This window comes from Strix uralensis, chromosome 14 (assembly GCF_047716275.1).
Source record: "Strix uralensis isolate ZFMK-TIS-50842 chromosome 14, bStrUra1, whole genome shotgun sequence".
Classification (NCBI taxonomy): domain Eukaryota; kingdom Metazoa; phylum Chordata; class Aves; order Strigiformes; family Strigidae; genus Strix; species Strix uralensis.
This window is the reverse complement of record NC_133985.1, coordinates 22,951,521-22,968,951: the sequence shown is the minus strand read 5'-3', so window position 1 is coordinate 22,968,951 and position 17,431 is coordinate 22,951,521. Positions and strand designations below refer to the sequence as shown.

The following is a 17,431-nucleotide window of genomic DNA, read 5'->3' as shown; positions in this document are numbered from 1 at the left end:
ACCGTGTTATGAGACACGAGGTCAACAGCTGAGTGGCTTCAGTCGCTGAGGAGATAATGGATGCTGGATGGCATCCAACACTCCGAGTGCCTCCCAGCTCGGGAGAGCTCTCAAACCAAGCGAGTTTAGCCATCTGTCAGAGCCCCGCCACCTCAACCCAGAACTGACACAGCCCGAAACTGCCCTCGCGAGCAGAAAACAGGCCTGGCCGCTTGGCTAGCTCGTGAGACGACGCGCACCGGCACCAAAAGCAGAAGCAGAGGACCCGGCTCGACAGCCCCGCTGCGCCGCGGGGCACCCAATCAATCCCCAGCCTATATTTATCGGTGGGCAGCAAAGCTCTTTAAGCGACGCTCTAATGCAACAGTGCCAAATGTGTGCGCCACGAGACAGCTCTGCCGTAGCTGCCATACTTGGGTGGCTCGCAGGGCGCGTTCACATGCCCCAGAACCTGTGCCAAACTTCTACTAATAAAAGAGACAGTCAGTCCCCAGCTCCTGTGACTGCAGCGAACTTTCCAAATGCCAGAGCAAAACTGGTGCAGAGAGGTCCCCTTGCGACAGCCTCTGATTTAGAGCCTTACCCTTCTGTTTCCTAATTACTCCTGGATTATCAATTTTGCATAGGTTAACACTGACAACTGTAACAGCCACCACGGGCTTTGCTCCATGAACATCTTAACGGCAGGAGAAGAAGAGGGAACTGGAAGAGGAGAAGGAAAGGTGTTGAAAGTGAAACACAACGGTTTAAAACTTTTTGTAAGGAGAAATGCACAGAGAAAGGAGCACTGGCATTTTGGGATGGCAAGGAAAAGTAAGTCCTGTTGCAAAGGAATAAGAAGCGAATGGAAAGAAGAACCACAAATGTCACTCATTTCCCCCAAGGAGTAGCAAATACATTCATACGGGCACTAACAAATCATTAAGCATTTGTTTCCTCATTGTTACAGCTATTTCATGCGTGGTTTTGCCAAGTCTGAGAAGCACGAGCTGGGACTAGTGGAGGGCAGCTGCCGCTGCTCCAACCCAAGTGTGTGTTTTCTCTAAATGGTTCTTCAAATGTCTGTCACGCACGTGTCCGGACAGACAGACTCCCACAGGGCTGCCGCTGGGGGATGGAAATGCTGCCTGCTAGTTCAGGGGACAAAACGCTCCGTTCAGTCACACGCAGCCATAGCCAAGCTCAGCACCAGCCTGGGCCACAGATGAGGGCATGGGGAGCAGGGGAGGTTCTGAGAGGGGGGCAAGGCTTGAGAAGGGGGCAAAAACACCAAAGAGGGGAACAGCTCACATTTCTTTTTGGGTCAAGTATAACCCCTGGGCTCTAGCTGACACAGCAGCTGGGTGGGGAGTCGGGCTACAGATTCTCCAATGCAGCCCAACAAGAGTGACCCAACGCAGGGCTTTGCAGGGCTACGGGGTGATGGAAACCCAACCTCACCATCAAGGAACCACTCCAGAAGTCAGCCGTAGTCATCTACCTGCACCAGGACCAACGACCAGCTCACTGACGAAGGCCTGTTTGCTCCTACGCGTTTTGGTGCTCAGATTAGGCCCATTGGGATGCTGGTTGAGAGCACAAAGGCACTTGTAGGTACCACCTCAGAGGTGGGGAGGGGTTTCTGAGGGCTGCCAGGCAGATGCAGGGTGGCTGCACATCAGGGCCAGTGCTCAGAGGAGCCCCACACTGTCACTACCAGGCTCTGCCACGGTGTGACCCAATGCTTTCTCTCCTTCCGAGCACCCAGAAGCGCAAGACCTGATGCCTCAGGCCCGAGGGAAACGCATGCTCGAAAGGTGGGCAAGACCAGGTTAAAACAGGCACAAGAAGGTCCAAGGGGAAAGTAAGAAGAGCCACAGGCAGCATGCAACACACAAGAGAAAATAATTAAAAAGTATTCTGAGAACAATGTGGCAGGTATGAGATTAAAAACCAAAGCTTTCAGCTATTTCTTTGAAGATTTTAGTTTGCATTTGGGAAGGCTGCCAAAATTCATAGCGCGTGTGAGCAGGACACCAGTGACGGCACCAGAAGACCTTTGAAAGCAACGTCCTCCATGAGTCCTACCTTAGCAACCTGCCAGTGGTGCCCCAGGACCTCCCGGCCTCTAACAGCACGTGGGCCTAAGAGCACATTCACCACGATTAGGTACCCTGACAAGAGCCTCCGCTCTCGCTGGCAAGACTTCAAAGCAGCACAATCTACTTGCCTTTAACAAAATATGAGATACTTACCCATTAATATACTCAACAGCTTTTGAACTCTAGAGTTTACTCCAACAATTCGGTAGAGCCCTTGCTCATTGATTCCTAGGAAAAATAAAGAGCTTATTAGGAGAATGTCACAAGAGCTACTAACATTTCTTTCATTTCTTTGGCTTCTCTAACAGCAAAAATAATTAAACCCTCTCACCAGCTACATATGAAATTATAGAAAAGGGTAAAATTTGGTTTTGATGTCAGGGCTTCCACGTATTGATTAAAAGTATTGCCCCCAATTAGCTGAGGAATAAAAGATTTAAGGACATCTTTCCACCATGCCACAGTCAGGAAGGGAGCTCTGGCTGCACCAGGAAGGATCTGTACTTTATGTACAACACAAGGGCAATTTTGGAAAATCTTACTGTGCCAAGTCCTTCAGGTTGAGGTCTGAGCCTTTTGCATGTTCTTCATACAGGGAACGAGGCCTTGACCCAAACAACTCACTAGGGCAGAGAGCAGCCAAAGGACGTGGTGACAGAAGCCCCTTCGCACCCCAGCTTGGCTGTGCAGCTCCTCCCCCGCTGGAGCTCCCTCAACTTTCCCCAAGAACTGCACTTGCCTTGTTTGGTTCATCTACCCCCTTGATTCTTTTTCTTTTTCTTTTCCTTTTTTTTTTATTTGCCCCCAGGTGTTCCTTGGCTCTCGACACCAGTGTACTGCTGCCAGTATTACAGGGAAAACGTCACATTTGAACAGCCCAGAGCATCTTACGTTGCCTATGGGCAGAAGGTGGCCCCAGTGAAAGAACACAGGCAGAAATCCTGCCCGCTCAGAGCCCTGCTCAGCCCAAAGTTCCCTGTGAGACCCACATTTCACTGCGAGGGCTTCCGAGACAGCCCCTTGGATCTAAACAGCCTTTGCAAGAGGTTTAGGGGAAGGATTGGAAGGCCCATCTGCCTGTTATTGCACACCAGAGGAAGCACCATGCGGCAGCACCACACGAAGGGATGCTCAGATGAAGTCCCTTCCCCCATTTTGTATGTCCAGTGCAGTATTTCTGCCCCGATGTTTGCTTAAGCCCCCACTAACTCCAGCCACGGGGCAAACGCGTGTCCCAGTGAAGGCCTGAGCATATTACAGGGTTTATCTGATGTGGGTCTCCAAGGGTTAATGAATCATTTTTGTTCATGAAAAGAGCAAATAAGCAATTGTTCTGCTGCAAGGCCATCCCCCAAAACGAGACCATCTGGTGAACTGCTCTACCTCTTGTTTCGACAGCGTGTATGCATTTCTTGATAATGCTGAAGCCGATATTATCCAACTGGGCAGCTGAAAGGGAAGAGAAGAGAGGAGAGATCAACCCTGAGCAGAGGGACGGTGTCCCTGAAGCACAGCGCGCAGTCCTCGCCGACGTTCACAGCACCACTGTACCGCTGCTCCGACAGGGCGGGGAGCAAGGAGAGGAGAAATGAGGGGTTCAGGGGGGAAAGGCACGAGTACAGCAGCTTACACCAGGTGTAACCCGGGCAAGTGCAGAACGCTGATCTGTCCTTGCAGCCTCCGCATCCCTCTGAGGTGGCACCTCCCACGCCTGCCGAGCAGCAGAGCCCCGGGCAGTTGGTCAAAATATTAATTTAGGATCAAGGTGAGATAACCCAAAGAGACCTCTGTCTGGGAAGTTGACAGCACGTTGCTTGGAAAAAAAGGGAATTGTATATATCTTTGACACAATAAATCCTTCAAAATGGCACACGAGGCAGCTTGCTTGATGAGCCCTGGGTAATTCCTATAAATCCTTCCAGCTCTCCGCCCAGCTAACCAAACCACCTATGTGCTGGAGAGACGCCTTCACCTCGAGGCCACCTCCATCACTGCATGCTGGGGACCACCCACGCACCTGGGGTACAGGACTGACCCCCCCAGCTTTGCCCAGGGCAGTGGCGCGGGGGCCTTCGCTGCCTTGGATTTCTTCTTGGGGTTTCTGAGGTGGTTTTGTGTGGATGCAGGTTTTTTCAAGGACAACCCCCATGACAGGTTAGAGCACTGAAAAGTGACGGTAAAAGGGGAACTGGGAGAGAAACAGGTGGAAAAGAGAAGCAGGAGATAACTAAGAGCAGCAGCTGTGAGGGAAAATGGAGTAAAGAAATCAAAAGAAAGGTGAAGGCATGGAGGTAAAACCATAACACGAAGAGGAGAGAGAGCTGACGGCATGTGGCAGTGGAAGAGCAACAGGGACTGGGAGATGGGAATGAATTTCAGATCAAACCTCTATCTGAAGCATATCCCGTGCCCAGTGGGAGGAGACCTGTCCCTGGGTCAGCACCAACCCCAGCCCCCCACCCTGCCTGCACCACGCTTGAGGCAGGCACTCCTGGCCCCAGCTAAACAACACTGTCTATGAACACGCACGTTACGTCCCATTTACCCTCTTTGCAGATGTGCACAGTTCAAGAACAGCCCCTTCTTTTATTAGCACAAATGAAATAGTTATTTGGTGCAAATTAGGATGTCCTGAAGGCAGCTGACGCTGCCTGAGAGTAAGATCTAAAACATTTGTGTTAATGGAATGTAAAACTCAATTAACTCATGCCGCTGCAGGTTTTCATATGTAATTTCAAGGAATTACTAATACACGGATCCAAATACCTGCTGGAAGGATTCATCCCTTAGTCAGCTTTGCCCCACTCCGTGGAAAACCCTGCCCGCAGACAGCTATTTGTTAAGGAAAATTACTTCCTCCCTACATAAAGGTTTGGGAAACCTTTCACGTGGCAGAAGCCCCACGGAGAAGGGTGTGCAAAGTCACCGTGGGCTCTAGGGCTGGGCCGAGCATCCTGGGCAGAGGAGAGGGGAGCCGGGGCACGCAGCCCGCCTGCCCGCCTTGTGTTACCTTGAGCAAAACCCTTTCACCACAGCTGGCCCTTAAGATGATGGGGATCCCTGGTCACCCCTCGAGATGATGGGGATCCCCGGCCAGCCCTCAAGCTGGTGGGGACACCTCTTCCCCGCCGCTGTCCCTCCTTCTGCGGCAGCCTGGGCCCAGCAGACGGGAGAAGCGTCGCCGGGGACTGGGGTAGAGCCACGACCTGCTCCACAGGGAAGGTGCAGGATTCTCCCGCCCACACCTGATGGAGTGCAGCCGCCCAGTTCAAGACGTTGAACTCCAGAAGACAGAAAAGGCACAGCGTTAGCTCAGAAGCAGACGACTGACTCTGCGTCCGCACAGACTCGCGGGAAGGCCATGTTGTAAGAGACACAAAACTGCATTTTACCGAGAGCACAGCAGGAAGGGATCAGAGCCCAGGGCTGGCAGCGTCCTCCCAGCCAGGCACGTGCAATTTTACTCCTTTGCATTCCCCCTGTTCACATCATTTATTTAAACACAGATTCGCTGCTGGTGCACGATCAGCTGCCAGCTCACTGCCTGCCTATGGCTCGCATGGCGCAGTCCCTTACTAATCACTTGTTTTGAGCTCTCTGCTGGTGGCGTTTCTTGTGTGATGAATGGCACAAGAACCTGAAACAGTAAAACAGCTCTATTATATTTTTCTGGGCAAGCACAGCGAAGTGCTGAGCCAACATAAGCACACAAGTTGCAGGGTGCCTGTGCCATAGGATGTGTGAATATCCAGAAGCTCCAGGGCCCTTTGCTGGGCACCCGGAGGCTTCTCCAGCACTGCCCCCAACCAGGCTCCAAGCACAGATCCAGCAAAAAGTCCATCAGGGGGGCACAGCCCGCCATACCCCAGATCACTGATAAACACAGCACAAGGTTACCTGAGAAGCAAGAAAACCATGGTGTAGACCAACCTTTTGGTACAGGTACAACACCAACCCTTTCATACAGGCAAACCCGGTTCAGCAGGACTAATTCACCTTGGCTTAGTACTGGCCATAACCCTGATCTTCCAGCGTCCCTGCACGGTGTTGTCCAGCCAACACAGATCACCGTTCCAGGCTCCCTGCCACACACTTGAAGTGCCAACCCATTCCATAAAGCAGCAGTTTTTTCCCCTCAGTCCCTCGTGGGTTTGAACATGAGCAGGAGACAGCTACAACGGGGTGGCTGCCCCCCGCAGAGCCCACCGCTCCGCCGCCAAGCAGGCGGCCAGGACGCGCCGTCGCGCAGCGCTGGGCGACCGCAGGGGTACGAAATCAAGCAGCCCTTCCGGAGGGAAGTGACCAAGCGTAATCCTCCTAAGCAGATGAATAAGCTCTTCCACTCATTGCTGAGCTCTGGATCAGGAAAGGTCGGGGATTTATTTGCAGTAGTTACATCCAGAAATAATATCTGATTAAATATCCAAAGTGCCTCTATTCATCCTTAAATTTAACTTTTAATGAGCATTGTAAAAGCTTGATTTCCCCTCTCACAGAAGCAGCTTCTCTTTATCTCATTCATTTACCCAATGATTCAGTTCAGCAACAGCACAGATCAAAGTCGGATTTGTATCTGCTGCTGTCCAGATCCCACATGTGCTCCATCCGCCCCGGCAGCACAGCGATGCACAGCCCCGAGCTTTGGTCCAGCCCCTTAGACCCCACTTAGCTGCTGCTTGATTCTGCGGCCTGGCAGCTGCGGCCAGACCAAGTCTGGCCCATTACAGCCCCATCCTCGTCCCTGCTCTCCTCCATGCCCTGACACCAGGACTAGAGCAGAGAGAGGGTTCAGCAAGATTAACAAAAAAAGAAAAATCCCTGCTCTATCAAAAACCCCACCAAACAGAGGCCGTCAGCCAGCTGACCTCAACAAGAGCCGCCACTGCAGCGAGGCAGAGGCAGGAGCGCGGTGTACAGGAGGGACGGGACCCAGAGCCCATGCTCAGATGGATTTAAATCATGGTGGAGCTGCCTCCTGCCATCAGCTGGGGCCAGGAAACAGGAGAGGGAAGGCGGCGGGGAGGAGCGAGCTCTCGGGGTTGCCACAGGAAAGCATGGCCAACTCTTCCCAACAGGCATCCCTAATCCCTGTCCTATAGGTTTAAAACGGCCCCTCAGTCCTAACAGGAGTGGACTTACAAACTCTTTCACTATCAGAGGCAGCACTTTCCTCTGTTCATGCATTCAAACCTGTTGCAGGGGCAAAGCCTATGGCCCAGCCTCCCGCTATTCCCCCTCCCTGGAGGCTCATTCCCTAGGGGAAAGATTGAAATGCAGCTCCAGGCCAAGATACGTCTCACCAGCTCTTCATACAAGAGCAGCGTTTCAATGCACAGCTGAGATGCACTATTCACACTGTGGTCCAGCAGAGAGATATTTCACATCAGCAAAGGTGATACACATGGCCTGTATTACAGCTGTTGCACACACACACACACACACTTATCTGACCTTCATGTAGCATCGTATTTCTAGTGCTACTGAGCTGGTCTCATCCTGTTCTATTTTTGCCTAGCAGATTATTTCTATTTAATCCATTAATTCCTTTACTTTACGCTGATAAGGCACATCAGAGCATCGGTAAGGGGGCAAGAAGACTGAATCAGCTCTGTTCAGTCTCAGGCAACCTTGCTGACTCCAGCTGTGTGCATGTCAGTCATGGCAACGCAAGGTCAAAGCAAGTTCTTCTGCATACCCCACCACACGCTTCTGTGCTGAGCAATGAAGTGCCACGGTGATAAATGCTTTCAAAGACTTCATGGAATGAAGAGCCACGGAGAAAGGGAGAAACCAAACAGCAGAGGCCAGACAAAAATGAGTTTTCAAGTCTTACTTCAAGTCTCAAACTACCAGTCAGCTGCCAAGATCGGGAAATAAAGATGGCTGGGGAGGGCCAGGCCACCCAGACAGGCACACAGGGCAGTCAAGGGACACAAGGTCTGTGAAGAGCTTATGAATATAAAGACAACTTTCAATGAGGTCCTGAACTAACGGGGAACCAAATGGATGCGGAAAAAGGAGAGGGAAAGGGTGGGGAGGTGAAGGCAGAGGAGTCCTTCTGTGCTTTTCCATGCAGTAAGTGCAAGTACCTGGAGGATTTGTTTCCACAGAGCAGGGCAAGTCCTCCTGGTTTGCAAACCAGCACCTCTAAGTTCAGCTGGCTCTCGCGGACGCCCGCTCACCCCGCCTGCTCAGCACCGCTTCCTCCCACCTCCCAAAGAAGATTAAGACAAATCACCCCGTAGGCTGATGGCCATCTGGCCACACAGCAGGAGGCAATACCCAAAAGCTCTGTCAAATAAGTGGCCAAAAAGCAGACCTCACTATAGCACCGGGAGCCTCTCTCCAACCAACGTCAGTAGGGGCAGGAAGCAGAGGGATAGAGGTGTTCGGGGTCAAGAGTTGCACCCGGACTCCACTCCATCACTGCACTCAGTGAGTCCTCACAGGAAGCTCCTGCATCAAGGGCTGCATGGCAAAAAGCCAGTCTCCGAATCAGTCTGAAGTGTAGCTGATGAGGCAAGCAGTTCGCTACAGACATGGTTTTAATGAGGACTAAAGCAGAGTCAGATGTCTGAACACACCAGCGGCAGCCCTGGTCAGAGGCGTGTGTGAAAATATAATTGTCACCAGACAGTTCAGGAGCTCAGCTACGTCAGCAGCCTCCAGCTGAGGGTCCCACCATGCTGCCCGCAGCTGGGGGAGGAGCTACAGAGCAGACAAGGGGGATTTGCATTTTTAAGACGGACCATCAAAATGGAAAAGGTGCTAAAAGATAAGAAACTTTGCCAAAGCCTTCTCAGCTAATTAAACCCCAGCTTTGCACTCGTCTGCGGGTCTCGCTACGCTTTGCCAAACGCTGAGCTGCTTCGGAGGGGCATGACACTCAATCAACCTTCCCGAGAGGCACCGGCAGCCCAGTGCTGGGCTGGGAACCCACACGGGAGGCAACCGTGGGAGCTGCCCCCAGTCTGGGGACAAACCTGCCTTCTCCTCAAAGCCACCGCCCAACGGAGTGAGACGTTCTCCTCTGACACCTACACCCACCTCAGATTAAGCCCAGGAAAATCATGGATTCGTATGCCAGCAGCGGCTGGAGCAGCCGGCCTGGTGTGCCCACACCTCTGCTGGCACGGCCCCTCACAACTCACCACGGGCAGGAGCTGGGGCTTGGGGCAGGAACAGCCTGGCCGGGAGGAGCCCGGGGGCAGCCCCACCACCCAGAGAGCCCTTCCCGACAGGAACCCCAAAGAGGCATCCAGGAGCCCCGACCTGGGATCCGCCGCAAGCTTGGACACTGAAGACTGGGATTAGACAATACAAATAACCCTGGGAAAGCCACGGATGCACTTGACTCGAGTTCTTCCCATCCCTCAAAGAGCCGCTGTTCCTTTGCAGGATGACTCCAGCCTCAGTCACAGCCCCAGGAGGATTTCTGGCTGACAGCACGTAAGATGGGAAGGTCACGGTTTGACAAGCGCTTCTTTCAGAAGCAGTAATTACTTCACCAATCCTTTCTCCCACCCCCTTCCTTAATGTTTTCCCTGCTTTTGCATCATCCCTCAACAAAGTTTAGAAAACTTTTTATTTTAACACGTTTCTTAAGCCAAATCACGACGCACTGTCCTGGCAGAGCCAGAGGTTGTGTGCAGGGAACACGCAGATTGGTGACAGTTCATAGCTGGGGTAGGACCGAGTTGAGCAAGTCCTGTTCTCTGTGCCTCAAAAAACTCATTTTGTCCCTCTGTAAAATAGACAAAAGATGGAGCTGTTCTATGCAGACTCCATACCCAGCTGGGGCATTAGCCACACCGTCCTTCATGAGCGTCAGGATCAGCTGGGTCACCCAAAGGATCCATGAGGATCAGCTGGGTCGCCCAAAGGAATACACACAGGATGAGATGGATGTGCAGCTGACGACACGGAGGAGCAACAGGGAAGGGAGAACTCACTTCAAAGGGAGCAGAGAGGAGGAGGAGACTGTTCTGTACAAGGGCTGAAAATAGGTGCGAGGAACATTATCTGCAAATTATACCTATTATTGTGAGAAAAATGCTTCTACTCAGGATGAAAATGCCCCGAGGCAGCATAAAAATGAACTATTTACTAACCATCAACCCGGGCTGGGCTCCCACGCGACCAATGACTTTGGGGAAAGGAGGGAAGGGATCAGAGTTTTGAGTATTGCAATTGTGGCAATTCAAACCTACTGAGAAATAGCTCAATTAAGGGTTTTGAAACACAGGACATACGAGCCAGGCCCAGACGCAACCACTCCTCTAGGAAGAAAAACAAGTGCTTTCTTGACCCAAGTCTTAGATTGCCCGAACTACAATAAAAACAGCTTTTTTTTTTTTTCAGGTGTGCTTCTTGACAATCCTGATCAGGTGCGACCTCCCTAGTTTTTATATTTTTGGTCCAATTTCCCTTTGGAAAAGGCACATTCATCTTCCAGATTCTGGTTCAGAAAGAAGAGCTGGTTGGCCCAAGACGCCACCCACACCTGTTGGCTGTGATAAGTGGAAGAAGCTGGACCCAAGGCACGCCAGGACCCTCTGCCCCGCTGCCACGGCCCAGGGACACCAAGGTGAGGAGGGGACGCACCCCAAAGTGCCAAGGGAACAGCCCAGCTCCGCTCTCTGTGGCCCCAAGTCCCTCCATCATGTTTCTGTGCCTGTTCCCTGCCAGGTGCGGGACCCAGCTCCTCCCCAGGGCCACCCTGAAGTCCCCAGGCCGAGCCCTGTCACCCCACAGCCCTGCTCCACGGGAGCACAGCCCAGTGTCACCAGCACTAGCAGCTCAGCCGCTCCTTCTGCCCCCCAAACTCTGCACACCACAGCACTGCCACCTTCCCACCTGAAAGGAAATACTTACTGCCTTCGCTCTGGTTGTCCTTGTTCGAGTTGTAGACCTGGAAAACACAAGAAGAAAGTCTTATGAAGACCCTGGCTCCACCTGGGACGGGACCACTGACAAGTCTGGTGTCCCCCTGGCTGGTGACAGCTGGCAGGAGGACCTGCCTTGACCTCCCACCACAGCCTTCTGCATTCCAAACGCCAGGCTGCCACAGCTTAGGAGCTGGATTGCAATAACTAGGACAGTTCTTAAAATGAGAGAATGCAAATGGATGGACTAGGTGAAAACAGAAACTAAAGGGGCTTTTCAACAAAACAAAGGGAGGCATTCTCGAAGATGCACATAAAGGGTATAAACTTAGAGCAGAGCAGACAATTCCCTTTACATCTTACGGGCATTACAGTAACAACCGGCAGGTGCGACTCCGACAAGTAGGAGGAAGCCACCCTCCCTCACGGTCACATACAGCCTGAATGAGTGAGTCAGGCAAAGGGTAAGAGAGGAAAAGAAATGTCATTAATGTAGAGAGGACCTGAAATGCAGAAGGATGAGGCAATGCACCCAACACTGCTCGTGACAGAGCCGCCCTCTGAGTCAGCGCCGGGCCTTCATTCCAAGACTCTCCTGTCTTCAAATATTGGTGCTCTTCCTCCTGTCCCAATCACTACTACAGCTTGGCTACTTTAGATTAAAGTAATGTTTCAATGTATACAATAAAGAGGGGAAAAACAATAGGAGAAGGTTTTAATCACAGTTTGAGGACGATTTAAAAGTCCAGCATAATGAAAACGGCAGCTGCAAGATCAGCCTTCAGACAGGTTACATTTCTCTAGCTCCACAGAGTAAAATGTTTTAAAATAATCCTTCATCACACCCGACACCCAACAGAAACACACACACACGCCAGTGCTCCATCAGCACCGCGAGCTGGAGCCGAGCGCAGCAGCATCCATTCAAACAGGAAAAAAGGCCCGTGTAGGCTGTTAAACAAAGCCGGTGGCGTGCACACCCTTCCTCTGTGGGAACAAAGCTGGGAGCCCCCTGCCACCGGCAGTGCAGCACGGGGAACTGATTTAATCACATGCCACCTCCAGAAATAGCAAGTGGGGAAGGAAAGTTTCCAAAGGCAATGTTGATAGCAACACCCAAGGCAGCAACGGCCGACACATCCGAGGGGAGTGGGGAGGAGAGGCTCCCAACTGCCATCAGGCAGGCAAGCATTCCTCGACCTTTCCCACCACAGGCTCCCAATTAACAATATTATAAAACAATAAAATAACAATAAAATCCCCCAGGGCTCGGTTTTGGGGCCACTCCTGTTTAACATCGTTATTGATGATCTAGACGAGGGGATCGAGTGCACCCTCAGTCAGTTTGCAGACAACACCAAGTTGGGTGGGAGTGTTGATCTGCTCAAGGGCAGGGAGGATCTACAGAGGGATCTGGCCAGGCTGGAGCGATGGGCTGAGTGAGCCCAACTGGAGGAGTTTCAATAAGGCCAAATCCTGGGTTCTGCACCTCGGTGACGACAACCCCCAGCAGCACTACAGGCTTGGGGAGGAGTGGCTGGAGAGCTGCCAGTCAGAGAGACCTGGGGTCTTGTTGCCAGCCGGCTGAACAGGAGCCAGCAGTGTGCCCAGGTGGCCGAGAAGGCCAATGGCATCCTGGCTTGTATCAGCACTAGCGTGGCCAGCAGGGACATGGAAGGGATCTTACCCCTGTGCTCAGCACTGGTGAGGCCGCACCTCGATGACTGGGTTCAGTTTTGGGCCCCTCACTCCAAAAAGGCCATTGAATGACTCGAGCGTGTCCAGAGAAGGGCAACGGAGCTGGTGCAGGGTCTGGAGCACAGGTCTGATGGGGAGCGGCTGAGGGAACTGGGGGGGTTTAGTCTGGAGAAGAGGAGGCTGAGGGGAGACCTCATGGCCCTCTACAACTCCCTGAAAGGAGGGTGCAGAGAGGGGGGAGGAGTCTCTTGACCCAAGGAACCAGCGCCAGGACAAGAGGGAATGGCCTCAAGCTGCGCCAGGGCAGGGCAGACTGGCTCTTAGGAAGTATTTCTGTCCAAAACGGGTTGTTGGGCGTTGGAATGGGCTGCCCAGGGCAGGGGGGGAGTCCCCATCCCTGGAGGGGTTGAAGAGTCGGGTTGACCCAGAGCTGAGGGATCTGGTGGAGTCGAGAACAGTCAGGGTGAGATGAATGGTTGGACTGGAGGAGCTTCAAGGGCTTTTCCAACCGAGATGATTCTGTGACATTCACACCAAGGACAGAGATTCAGAAGCTGCCCGTGGGTGCGAGGGTCTGCATGCTGCCCGTGGGGTCCCTGCTGCCAGCGCCCCTCCCAAGAGCTCCAGCAGAAGCGTGAGACCGGGCAGGTGACACTAGAATGGTCTCAAAGGATCGGTGCCAGCGGCAGCCGGGCACACACACTGCTGACCACAGCAGGCCTCGCCACCGTGCCCAACACCCACCCGATCTCCCCATTACCCCTGCCAAAACACCCCACAAAACAGCTGTGTGTCACATAGTGCTCCTGCGACAGCACCATTAAGCCACTTAAACAGTTGCCTTCCTTGGAGGGCACCAAAACAGAGGCCATTCCTGTGCTCCCCGGCCTGTCGGCTGCAGCTCCACAGACACCTCTGCAGTGGCTGCATGTGCCTGTTGGGGTGCTGAGCTGAACAAGGGAACTTCATCGGCATCAAAGAACAAAATGAACCTCTTCTGTGGGTTTATCTTTAACCAAGACCTACCCCTCGATGCCACCCCCTGCACGGCCACAGCCAGCCACGCTGGCACCAGCCAGCCTTGCATCAGCCACCCCAGACATGTTCAGGGAAGGGCAAATCTAATGGCCCAGCTCAAAAGTGGGCGTTTCGGCAGAGACTGACCCCTTTGCTAATTCCCACTCTTCCTAGGATATTTCCCAAGGAGCACTTTCCCCTCCCGGGGCACCTAGCTATGCAACATAAGACAAAACAGATATTTTTGTTTGCAGGAGAAAATCTATCACCCCACATCTGGAAACTGGGGGATGATTCAGCAGCAAAACCAGCTGTAGTCAGCAAGTGAGTTTTCCTCCAGGAATAGTGTTTATATCAAGAAAATAAAATAAGTGAAAAGAGGGAAGGAAACCAACAGCAGGCTTCTCTGCTGGTGGTGCTGTCTAGCAGCCCTGGCCACAAAGACAATTTTCCCTAAAGAAGTTTTTCTCTCCAACTTCAGTGTTGAGGACTCGTCGAAGGGACGAGGGAGACAGTTTGAGGTGACTCTTACCCAAAGGTTTGCAGGCGCACTGCCCGTCCTCGGGATCCCACGCAGACCTCAAGCCCTGTGCTCTGCCCTGGCTCACTCAGACACCAGCTCCTGTGTTTGGGACACCAAAATATTTTCCAGTCCTCCCGGGTGAACCCAGTTTTCAGCCACTTGCTCTGGCACCTGACACGCGTCCCAGCACAGATTTGCCACCTGCTGTCCTTCCCCCGATGGTTTCCTCTGCTGCCCAGGTGCAAAGGACGGGCCACACAGCTCGAGTTATGGTGCCCGGCACATCAGCTACAGGGAGAAAGGTGTCTGCCTGAATATTCGCTCTTCCAGTTCGGTTACATGAAACAATAGAGGGGTTGTTAGTCATCAGAGGCTGTTCTTTAAAAAAAGGGAAAAGGACAGACAAGGAACCACAATATACTTATGCCATTAATTGCAAAGTGTGCACACAGTGAAAGGAAATTTCATGCGGAGGTCAACTATGCAACCATAAAACAAGGAGATACTGTCACCCTACATCCATCGTATTAAGGAGAAACCTTTTATCCATTGTCAGTGTGTTAATCTATTAACACCACTCTGCAACATCAGGGTTTTAACCAAGCCCCAATTCTGTACTATCATTTCCTTTTCCAAGAAAAACATTACTTTTAAAAAGAAATCCTTTCCCCGTACCGCCTCAAGCCTTTTGAAGAGAGAGATTTTTCAGGATAAGAGAAAGTTTCCAAGTTTGAAGAAAGGTCTGTTGTGTATGAAGCCCAAGAGCAAAGTTCCTCCAGCACCCCAAGGCCGACATCTGCCCCGCTGTCAAAAACGCGCCCTTAGAGCCGCCAGACTGGGCTGGCCCGGCCCGCAGAGACCCCGCGGGGTCTTGGCATGGCAAAGGTCAGCTCAGCTTTATGGGTATTAATATTCCGCTCTTTCCAAAATAGCTTTGATAATATGCAGGGGTTAAAGCACAAGGATGCATTTCAAGATTAAGCCTCATATGCAAGTCAGTCAGCTGGTGGGCCAACTCCATGGGAAAGGCTGCTGCATTTTAAAGAGGTTCTTACTATTCATTATACCCAAGTCTCCATTGATTACTGACAAAAATAAAGTTACAGATTGTTCAGACAGAAGCGTGTTTCCCCTGCACCATCCTCCCTGTAACTCCACCACACTGTTACACTGTCAATTCATCTTTACAGCACGACAGAAAATTATAAGTCAAATCATTCTGCCAAGGGCCGGAGGCCCTGAGCTCTCTGGCACTCCCCGGGCACAGCGCGCTCTCAGCCACCCGATGCTGGTGAACAGGCTCTGCCACCCAGTCCAGAACAGAAAAACTCAGCACGGCTGGGGAGACCTCCAGTGAGCCCCACAGCTAGCGGGTTGCTGGGCCTGTGTTCAGACAGCGGAGATCAACAAAGCTCTCTGTACAGAAGCTGTGAAGCCACCTCTGACCTCCCAGGTCCACCCGAGCCCACCGCTGCCTGCGGTCCTCGGGCAGAAGCACCCATCTGTAGATGCAGCCAGCACGGCAACCATGGCTGTTTCTCCTTCAGTGGCTGTTTCTCCTTCACCACGTTTGAATCCAGCACAGGCTGCTGTTGCACCGCTGCCTGCCCACCATGCCAAGCGAGGTCTGCCCCAGCCACCCATGCTGGCTGCTCTGCCAGGGCAGAGAACCAAAGGGAACCAAAGGAAACACCTCACTTGGCTGCGTAAAGGACTAAAATATTTCCCCGTAGGACTTGGACGGCAAAGGACCGAACACTCATGAAATAGTTGTGCGATCTCCACGGCAGTGCCTGCTGCAGGCTTGCTGCTTGCAGTGCCCGGACAGGGATCACCAGGGTACGGGCATCACCGGGGACACTGGCTGCCCCAGACACGGGGGACTGGCGTGCCCGGGGTGGGTGCAAGGCACTGAGACCCACGGCTGCAGCCACGTCTGGCCCAGGAGAGACAGGACCCAGGCTGGGAGCACGCAGCCTTCAAAAACCTGCTCTAAACCCTCTTCCAAATAACTTCCAAGCACTATGTCTGAAGAGAGAGGCAGATATATTTTTTTTCCCCCTCCCACAATCCTCTCTCCTGCATTTCTGGGCACAGCTCTGGCTGTGCAGGCTGCCTTGCCACGGCCGTGCCGGTAAGCACTGGGTGCCGGCTCACGGGGCTCTGATGCTTGTGCCAGCCTAAGAGCGAAGGGATAGCAGGGCTACACCTCGCAGGGTAACAGCATTTAACAGGCAGTTCTGCAGACGTGCACATCACCCAGGATAGAGCCAGATGATAAAACACCACAAAATACGTGTATTTGTATACGCACACACACCATCTTCCTGTTGTCAACACAACTCTGGAGAAAGCAGACCTAAACCCAGAAAGCTTCTCATGAAGTAAAAAAGCTTCTTTTGCTTTTCAGTGTTAGTCACTGATGAAGGGTAGGAAATCTGAGAGAAGAAAGCATTTGCCAAGAGGTGAAGGGCCCGTGTCCCACGTACCGCGTGTGGGAACAGGCTCAGTTATAAAACTCACAAAACTCGGGCTAGTGACTAACTTGGAGACAAATCCCTACCCTGCAGCACCGCAGTCGTTTTAACATCACACTCTCACTAATTATTCCCATTTGATTGTATCTTCAGAGCCAAAAGATTTTTACTAGGAAGTTTCAGAAGTGGTATGTATAGAAAAAAATATATTAACCTAGTACAAAACTTGCAGACCTTGATGCCTTGAATTTAGTTTTCTGAATTCATGCTGTAGATGGTCAAAACCAGACTGTACCTTTTTTAGTGGAAGCTGCCGCTGCTTAATTTCTGCAGAATCACTGCTGTTTGGAGGCTTAAAACAAGGCCTTTATGACTTATTATTGTAAAATTCTGAGATACATCTGTAAGTAATCCAGAAGCATAATTTTTCCAAGAGCACAACAGAAATTGCGATTCATTATTATTTTGAGATTTTCCTGCAAAGTTAAAATCCCCCCCCAGGACACCTGAGCTATGCTCTGTAATTAACTCAATATTTAAGATAATCGATCAAAGAACAAGTTAATTCTTCCCGGTGGAATATTTCACCAGCTACACACCATGTTTTGCAGAGGAAACAGTTTTATAGAGATGATTAAGAGGCCTGCGATGTTCAGGGGCGTGCCGAGCCGCCCCGCTCCCTGGCTGCCGGTGCGCCCACTCACTTGCGTCCTCCCCGCAGCCACGGTCCATCGCTTCCTCCTTGATTCA

General features: G+C 52.0%; 1 protein-coding gene across 4 annotated transcripts in view; it reads right to left on the bottom strand.

Annotated features, from left to right (window-relative positions):
- Window positions 1–17,431, bottom strand: part of ARHGAP26 (Rho GTPase activating protein 26) — a 145,959-nt gene that overhangs the window by 70,284 nt on the left and 58,244 nt on the right. For all 4 annotated transcript variants that reach the window (XM_074883287.1, XM_074883286.1, XM_074883285.1 and 1 more), the window contains exons 12-14: window positions 10,956–10,992; window positions 3,465–3,530; window positions 2,235–2,309 (exon numbers count right to left, since the gene is read on the bottom strand). In XM_074883287.1, coding sequence (XP_074739388.1) covers window positions 2,235–2,309; window positions 3,465–3,530; window positions 10,956–10,992 — 178 coding nt within the window. The remainder of the gene's footprint in view (window positions 1–2,234; window positions 2,310–3,464; window positions 3,531–10,955; window positions 10,993–17,431) is intronic.